Below are 9755 nucleotides of genomic sequence, written 5' to 3' on the forward strand. Positions count from 1 at the left end.
CATATGTCGTCCTCCAGATATTCTTCATCTACGTCGTCCTCTTGAAATTCACCATATATATCGTCCTCTTGAAATTCATCATCTAAATCTATGTCGTCCTCTTGAAATTCATCATCTAAATCTATGTCGTCCTCTTGAAATTCGTCACCTATAACGTCCTCTTGAAATCCATCATCTACATCATCTTGAATTTCATTATCTATGTTGTCCTATTGAATTTCATCATTGATATCATCATTTTCAACATAAAGAAAATATGTTATACACCCTGCTGGAACTTTATGATTGGAAATTAAATTAAAACTAATGTTACTCATGTATAAACAACAAGTAGCTAGTTCACTTGCTATGACATTTCAAAAACTATAACTTTTAATATTCTAGTTCCTTCTAAACATGCATATCACATATAATTAGACCACCTGAATTGCCAATAATACAACATTATTCGATTGAACTGGGAAGATTAATTAACATAACCAACACATCCTATTAACACAAACAAAATTAAGCATGATAGGATGATTAATCAACATAACCAACACATCCTGTTAACCACTTGCTATGAATTATCAAGTAAATCAATTGAAAACATAATTCAGATCTTATAGACTCATTGCACTGGAGCAAAATCAAAACAAAAGCATATCTTTTAATGAAATATATAAGCAAAGAAGTTAAAAAAACCTACCTGAACACACCAACACAAAGAAGCAAGAACGCAGCAACGTCAAAGCTGAAACCTAGAACGTGTCGAAAACGATACTACAATCATTTGTTTAAAGAAGTTAATAAACTTAAGATATGTAACTTGTGATAAACAGTGTTCTAATCGATATTATTACAAATATTATAAAACAATAAAACTATAATCTACAAAAGGGTCAACAAACACATAAATATAAGCTTTCTTCTTAATAAACCTATCATTTTTTTATATAAAAAAAATGAAATAAATGGATAATGAATTAGAGAAGAAGAATTGTTGAACGTGATTGAGATTGAGGAAGATGAGCAGCAAGAAGCTCTTCTAAGATTTGAGTAGTAAGTGAGATAGTAAGTGAGATTGAGATTTAAGGTAGCAGTTTGGGTTTGAGGAACGATTAATGGAATTCTAGGCTGAGATTGAGATTCGAAGGATTTGATCATTGGTGACGGTGGATCGCCGCGGTGGTTTTCGCTATTGGAGTGTGGTTTGCGTTGAAGAATTCTCCACTGATACTTGGTACTTGATGCCTAAAATTGAGTTGTTATATTTATCAAAACAAATACTACTATTTATTATGATTATTATTAATGGAATTTATTATTATTATTACTCAAGAAATTCTACTGCATAATCACGACGTTATTGTTAGAGGAATTTTAGGGATACACTTTACTTATTTTTAAATTTTAATTTTAATAGGTATTATTTTTTAGGAAGTTTTAAATATGAATTGATAATCAATATTCAATTAGATTATTGCTAGTGAAATTTTAGGGATACGTTTTTTAATGTTCATTATAGTGTTGTTTTTGTTTTTTAGATTAAATATATTAGTACAATTTGTTAAGTAACAAAAATGGAGTAAAGATGATGTTGTCTTTGTATTTATTAAAATAATTTATTGAGTGGTACATTTTACTTTTATGATAAGAATAATCTTTTCATATTATTTTAAGCCACAACTTTCAATTTGTTTTCACATACTTCTAGGATTAAAAAGATAATTTATGTATATTCATAAAAAATCTAGTAGAAATTATTAATTTTTTTAAATTATATTATTAACAAAGTTGTTTTAATTTCTCCAAAATTCTGAGTAGCTTAATCAACAAGAGATTAAATTTTTTCTAATAATATTTGGAGAAAAATATTCATTTTTAGTGTATAAGTTTGGAGGGAAGATTGCCACCAAAAATTTGGTGTTGCTAAATTTTATGCAACGTTGAAGAAATGTAGCCTTTTATTAGAACTAATGTAACAATTTAAAACTGTCCCCAAAAGTATTTAAGGGGACAATTATCATATATTGCTAAAGAAATAGTATAATGACGTTTCAAAATCGTCCCAAAAAATAGTTAAGGGCACCGTTAACAATCGTTGCCAAAAAATTTAAAGAGTGACGCTCTAAAAACGTCCCCAAAAGTATTTTAGGCAACAATTATCAAGGGTTGCAAATATATTTTTGGCAACATTCATAAATTGTTGGCTATACGAATTTTAGGCAACAATTTTTACATGTTATCTAAAAAAGTGTTGCCAGAGACAACAAATGTATGCATGACAAAAATTTTAATTTTTATAAAATTAAGTAGACTTTACCGTATGAAAATACGGTGTATGTGTCAAATATAGTGTAACTATATCATTTCTCAAGCTATTAATCTATTGGACAAAAAAATCTTTTGGTGGAAATAAGGCTATAAAGTAAGATGTGTGCAAGCCCTTTGACACATTGAATTGGGGTTTTAGTCTCAAAGTGTTGTCCAGTTTTGGTTTCAATGAGAAGTTCTATAATTTAACTTCACTTCTTCTATCTTCTGCTCACATGTTAGTGGAAATCAATGGTTCTCGTCATGGTTACTCTAGGTGTGCTATGGGGTTAGGCAAGGTCACTCCTATATATCACTTATTATCTTTTGATTAGCTAAAGAGATGCTCAGTAGGAGTATCACCAAGTTGGTGAGTAAATGAAAGTTAGTCCCTATGAAAGGTAATAAGGCTCTTCATGTTCCTACTCCCACTTTATATGAAGATGACATCTTTATCTTCTATAAATGTAACAGTGCCAATTTCATAGCTCTCTTAGAGCTTTTCTTCAATTATGCTCAAAGTTATGTTGAGATCTTCAACACTTCGAAATCAACCATTTTTATGGGATTTATGTTTGAGGTTAGATTGAATCATATCTTTCTCTTAACACGTTTCACAAAAGGATATTTTCCTTTTAACTACCCAGGGGTCTCTATCTTCAAAGGTAAGGTTAAGAATAGGCATCTTCAACATATTGTTGACCAAATGATTTCAACGCTAATTGTATGGAAATGTTATATGTTTTTTATGGTAGAAAAAGCTCTCCTAGTACAAACGATCAATCATGTTATGATAACTCATTCTATAAGTGTATATTCTGTTGGTGATTTTAGTATCATCAATGTATTTTGGTAGTAATGTGATTTACTACAGGCCGATGCAATTATGCGTTAAGTTTGAAACGAGTTAGGGTAGTGCGGAGTGCACGCTCGTCGAGCCAAACGTGAGCACCAACAGAGGATCATCTATGTGAGCATGAAGTTTTGCCGCTTCAGGAAGCTTGGACTTGGCTTCATATATGCTTATTAATGGATAAGGACACATGGCTCGTAAAGTGTCAAGTATGAATAGTAGAGTATTGTAAGAAACATATGTGTACTATATCTTCAGATATTAAAATGGATTGACGGGTTCAATCATTGTGACACCCCGATTTTCGAGTATTTGGAATGTGTATTTGTACTAAGATGAAAATTCAATCGCAAGACATTTTCGTCTATGCATTTGTTTGATCGTTATACCTGTAAGTAAATCAAGGATTATACTAAAATGGGGGGAGTTTGTTGGTGATTTTAGTATCATCAATGTATTTTGGTAGTAATGTGATTTACTATAGGCCGATGCAATTATGCGTTAAGTTTGAAACGAGTTAGGGTAGTGCGGAGTGCAAGCTCGTCGAGCCAAACGTGTAATTGAATACGAATAATTGAAACGGGGTTCCAAGGGGCGTAGCCCCTGGCGGGGTGCGGGGCAGCGCCCCGTCGGGGTCCAAGGGGCAGAGCCCCGTTCGAAAATTTTTCTGAACAGTTGTACCCTTCCCAACAGACATGACCGTTTTTCTGAACAGGTGTGTCTTTTCGGTTTCTGTTATTGATCTCCTTTATAAGGAGTCATTTGGCCTCGATTTTGGTACACGAAAAATAATACTTCCTCTCTACATTCCTGATCTGTTCTCTATTGTCAGAAACAGATTGCTCTTCGAGATTTATCCCCACAAAGATTTCGTGAACCCAGGCAAGAATAGGTTCGAAATACTTTGTTCGGAAAGTGTACGAACACGATTCTTCGAAGTTATCTAGGATTATCATACCGAATTTCTAACATATTCCTGACCAACTTCCCTCTTCAAATCCATTGAGAAAACTACAAGGAATTTTTATTAGAGTGATAAAGTGCACAAAAGGAACCTTGTAATGGTTTCTTGGAAAATTGTGTATAGACCTAATGACAAGGGTGAATTAGGTTTGAGAAATCTCCTTATCTAAATGAAACATCTAATCTGAAACTCGGGTGAGAGCATCAAACCAATATTGAGGATTGGCTTATGCTAATCAGGGACATGGTAATGAGACATGCGTGTATCATTAATCACCACATATTTTCATCTATATGGTATGACATATAAGCTTAATACAAAAACATTCAAAACAAGTCTTGTTGGTTACCCGGAGATGGTTCTAAAATTGACTTTTGGAAGGTTCATGGTGTGATGAGCCATTCATAAACTCCATCAGCACTTCCTCGCACTACAAGGAAAAGGGTTTGGCGACACATAAGCTCCGACAGTTCATTGAGAACCACCCTATTTCTTATATTACGACGGTTGCAAGGTGGTTTTGGACAACCACCTTTTGGTTTTTAACTTAATCATAACTATTTGCGATATTTCTATGCCTAAACGCTCTAAAATAAGGGTTGCGATGGTTGATAAAATCGTCGCCCCCCAGAGCCGCATAACGCGCTTTACAGAATTAGAGAAAGAGGAAAAACATAACAACACTTTTTGCCCTGGGATGCTTGATAAAACTGTGGTCCCCCAAAGTTGTGTAACACACTTTGTTTAATTGGAAAAAAAAGCAATCAGATTTGTGAGAGCTCCGGTGTTCTTGAAAGATGTTGTTTTTTGATTTGAAATGTAAGTTAAGTGAGAGGGAAAGACAACCCCTACCACTCAAATGAGCTTCTGAATTTCAATATTCGTATGGTGCATCTAAATTTTATAATTTAGACTTTTTTTTCCTTGTATTAAACGTGGTTTTAAGATTGAGTGGTTTTAAGATTGAGTTTATAGTGTTATAATAGATGCTGATTTCCAACTCCACATTAGCAATTTCCATACTAAATTTAAGTTAAGACCGAGTAAACATGTTTTTATTTGCCGAAAACAAAAATCACATTCTTTTATTATTAAAACAAATCATTTTTTATTTATTTTAAAAAAAAAAAATCATTTTTGTTTTAACGAATTTAAGTAAAACCCCGGTGTTTTTAAAATTTGTAAAGGTGCTGCAATTTTGATTTGTCATTTGTATCAATAACAAGTTGTGGTACCCCAAAATCAATAATCTTCCTTAAGAATTTCATTTTCAAATCGCAGCCCCTAATGCCCCATTCTTCCTTCAGAGAGCTTCAAACCCTAAACCTTAATTCCCCAATTCACACAGTTTGAATAACATGTTCTTCCAAATCGTGTAAATTCATAATCCAAATCAACTGCTATCGCTGCATTCAGACAAATAAGCTGCTTCAAATCCGTATCCACGGCCACTGTTTCTTCCGCACACCTCCGCCACCGCCGCCGTGAATCATGTAACATTTCTTATCTAGATTTATCTTTGTTAGAAAATGCATTCATTTTCCCTTAAATTTTGTTTTCAGATACATGAATAGATTAATCAATACTAGTTTTATTTGTGAGATTGCAAAAATATAGTTGGCCCCTGTTGAATCTTGTAATGTTCTGACGCTGTATATTTCAAAGTGTTTAAATTTGCTTCATATTGTTTGAAATAAAGAAAAAAAATGTGCTTGTTGTATATCTTAGTTGTAGTTCTGAGTGGAGTTTTATAGATTTGACAACGAACTAGTTTTTTCATTGAAATGCACCTTTTTCTGTTGATTTATCTCTCTGACTGTATTGTTATACAAATTAAATTGCTAATCCTATACTTTACTAATGCAGCCATGTGCTTTCTTCTAGATGACCAATTTTTCTATCAAATATCTTACTGGTGAATGAACAATCTTTGATATTTGAAGTTTGCATTACATGCTCAGATCTATTAGTTTGTGAGAAATTCACTTTTATGATACTGTGTGGGATAGTTTTATTTCCATTATTTAATGTTTCTGTTGATAGAAAAAACCCGATTATGATATAGTTGGTTTTGAGAGAAACTAGTTTTAGAACTTTTTAAGATCAAATCATATATTTGGTCCAATTTGGATAGTTAAAAGAACCACGTGCATCCCTGGCCAGAGTTGTAAGTCGGTTGCCTGAAACCGTGGCAATTTTTCTTTTCTTATTTTAAGAACTTTTCTTTCATTCTCTTTGTTAGCTCACTATTGAAAATATAGATCTGTGGGTTGTGGCATCTCGAATCATAATTGTTTGCATCTATTACATTCATCTCTTTCATTAATATTTCTTTTCCACATTTTTATCATCTTTTCTGCAATGCATGGTTGCTACTCGCTAATGAATTTTTCTTTGTAATTGCTCTTTTTTCTTTTACAGTATCATTTTTTATGAATGGCTGCGTCATTATTGAGAAACCGTTCCATTTCGTCGGTACACAATTTGTTCACCAATGCTCTTCGTTGTTTCTCTTCTGGTACTTTCATTCTCTTCTTTTTCACTTTCTCATACTCCCAATTCCAACATTTAAATCAATATTCGTAGTATAACGAAGCTTTAAGGTTCCCTTTTAGTTATGCCTCCTGATTATGCTGCTTCTGTTTCTTTGTTTTGGTTTTTAGCACAGGTTTCAAACACCATTCCCGATGAGGCACGTGAGAGGATGATGTATTCAGACATAAACTCGCAGATTGGGAGTTGTATGCCTCTCTCTGCAATGCGAATTGGAACAATCATTCACAACATTGAGCTGAATCCAGGGCAAGGTGGAAAGCTTGTCCGAGCGGCCGGAACCAATGCGAAAATCCTGAAAGAGCCCACATCAGCATACTGTTTAGTCCAACTTCCATCTGGTGTTAAGAAGTTGATTGATTCTCGATGCAGGGCCACTGTTGGTACTGTCTCTAATCCAACTCACGGAGATCGCAAGCTCAGGAAGGCTGGCCATAGCAGATGGCTTGGTCGGAGACCCGTTGTTCGGGGTGTGGCTATGAATCCTGTTGATCATCCTCACGGAGGAGGAGAGGGTAAGAGCAAGAGTAGTGGTGCGTGGGGGAAAGGATCCCGCACTCCTTGGGGCAAGCCGACTAAGGGTGGCTTCAAGACTGGACCTCTTAAGCGCAAAAAGTAGGTAAGTAGGTATTTACTAGTAGCATACAACATTCCTGTAATACAAATCTTTCTGATGCTTCCGTAATAATTGTGGAAACTTTGGAACAATTCTACTTCTACCAATGGAATTGATTAGGTTTGGCCATTTTGTGAATTATATGGATTCATATTTTGTTGTTATTTCTTCAAGTAAAATGTTTTTGGAAATATTGCATTTCCCTTTGCGAGCTTGATTTGCATAACACACTTGTTTAAAACTCGAACAGAATGTGAGAAACTGGAAATTAATCACACCAGCCTCTCATATGCTCTATCACAGTCCATATATCTTGATCAATATATTTAATATGGTTTTGAAGGTTAAGATGATGAAAAAGCCACCTAAAGAAGGTCTATATCCTAGAATTATTTTGGTAATTGCATTATGTTCTCATACCCTTGATCAGCATCAAAGAGACAGATGTTAAACATTAAAGAAGAAAATGATATGGGTTATTAGTTATATTTGAAACTTTTTTTTTTTCAATTAGTTTTCACTCTTGGATCCCTGAAGAACACAAAAAATGGTAAAGCAAGATCAAGTTTCATGTCCAAAATCCAATGGAATGCTGCATTTAGGCTTACTCGACTACGCCAAAGCCTGAATTGGTGATTTGGCACTGCCTTCTAGCACAAATTTTACTTGCCACCCCGAAATTATATCTGACATCCCCATTCTTCATTATTCCATAAATGTCTTTTGTGAAATCGGAACAATTTTTCCGAACGAAATTTCCGGTATAATATTGAAATTTTTAGTATATACGAAATTTCTGGTAGTTCATTTGAAATTTTCGGCAAGTTGCAATTAGTTTCGGAAATTTCAAAATTTGTGGTAAAATCCTGTAAATTTCGAAATTTTTAGTAAAATCTCTTAGAAATTTTAAAATTTCCCGTAAAATCTACTGAAAATTTCAAAATTTCAGGTAAAATCTTCTGGGAATTTTAAAATTTCCGATATAATTTATATTGAATTTTAAAATTTATGGTAAAATCTTGTGGAAATTTCAAAATTTCCAGTATAAAACTCACTTTTTAAAAGAATTTCGGATATGTACTTGAAGTTTCCAGTATCGCCGAGGAGTTTTCAAATTTTTTAGTGAAAACTTTGAACAAAGATATTTTGGTCTTTAAATACACTTTGAGAGGTATTAGGTATAAGTGTGGGCTGGCGGTTAGTTTCTCCCTTCTAGCTGCTAGTGGAATGGATATGTTAGTATAAGTGTGGGCTGGCGGTTAGTTTCTCCCTTCTAGCTGCTAGTGGAATGGATATGTTTTTCTTAGAGTGTGTTTGGATGAGGTAATTAAAAATTTTAAAGTAATTTAAAATTCAAATGATTCAATTCAAATCCATTCATTTTTAAATTGTTTTGTTTGGATGGAGTATTAAGATAATTCATTGTTAGATTTTTGGTATCATTTTGTATAAAATTTAAATTTTTTGGACCAAATAAAAAAATGAAAAAGTAGGGACTAATTTGTAATTTTTAAAAATTTGAAGGACCAAATTGTAAAATTTAAAAATTATTAAGGACCAATTTGTAATTTTTTAAAAATTTGTGGGGTCAATTTTATAATTTTGAAAAATATGAAGACCAATTTGTAAATTTTGAAGAAATAATAATAACAAATACACTCTATGGAACATGAGAGAAATTTCAAATTCTTTGGTTTTTGGTGTCATTTCAAAATGATTAAATTTAACTTAGATGAAATACTCCATAAATTTCCATCATTTCAACAATTCTTCATTTTTGTATCCAAACAATGGATTTTGGTCAAATCATTTTAAATTCCCTCAAAACATTACTTTCTCTCGTTAAAATGCTCCATCCAAACACACTGTTAGGGGTGTTTGTTAATTTGTTCATATAGGATGATTTAACATGCCACCTCCTTAGTTATACATGCCACATTCTAAGGGATTTACTTTTACCACTGTATCCTTTACCCTTGTCTAAAGTCACTAATTTAAAAAAATATGCGTTCAATCGGAAATTTCAAAAATATATCAAACTTTTAAAAAATTTTGAGTTTTTACCGGAAATTTCAAGAATATATCAGAAATTTTGAAATTTCCGATATATTTTTTTGCAAAAAATATAAAATATAAAATTTGTGTACTACCGAAAATTTCAAATTTTCAGTAGTACAAATTTTATTTTATTTTTGCAAAAAATATACTAAAAATTTTAGAGAATATTCGAAAATTTCAAAAGTTTTATCGAAAATTTCATGCTTCACCTCCCATTAACTAATTCTTAAAGTAATTTTGGAATAAACAAATGTGGAAGGTGGCATTATAATAAAAAGGGTGCATGTTAAATGTTTTTCATATAGCTAATGAAGTATTTGCTCTAACTTGACACTACTTGGTTCATATTTATTAGCTGTAGCCTTTATCACCAAATAAGTGACAAATATTAGCCGTAGCCTTCTGAATGTCAA

At 32.7% G+C, this 9755-nt stretch overlaps 1 protein-coding gene across 1 annotated transcript; it reads left to right on the top strand.

Moving 5' to 3' along the window:
- Positions 1 to 5297: 5297 nt before the first annotated feature.
- Positions 5298 to 7477, top strand: LOC131641645 (large ribosomal subunit protein uL2m-like). Its single transcript, XM_058911941.1, has 3 exons — positions 5298 to 5608; positions 6537 to 6633; positions 6779 to 7477. The coding sequence occupies exons 2-3, from the start codon at positions 6552 to 6554 to the stop codon at positions 7285 to 7287; spliced, it is 591 nt and encodes a 196-aa protein (XP_058767924.1). The 5' UTR covers positions 5298 to 5608; positions 6537 to 6551; the 3' UTR covers positions 7288 to 7477.
- The last annotated feature ends 2278 nt before the right edge of the window (positions 7478 to 9755 follow it).

The sequence above is a fragment of the Vicia villosa genome, unplaced genomic scaffold, assembly GCF_029867415.1.
Source record: "Vicia villosa cultivar HV-30 ecotype Madison, WI unplaced genomic scaffold, Vvil1.0 ctg.003906F_1_1, whole genome shotgun sequence".
NCBI lineage: Eukaryota > Viridiplantae > Streptophyta > Magnoliopsida > Fabales > Fabaceae > Vicia > Vicia villosa.

Excerpts from the sequence above, each read along its gene's own strand:
- LOC131641645 (XM_058911941.1), top strand. The coding sequence starts at position 6,552 with ATGGCTGCGTCATTATTGAGAAACCGTTCCATTTCGTCGGTACACAAT. Across the intron at positions 6,634-6,778 it reads TCTTCGTTGTTTCTCTTCTG|CACAGGTTTCAAACACCATT; the intron begins GTACTTTCATTC and ends TTTGGTTTTTAG.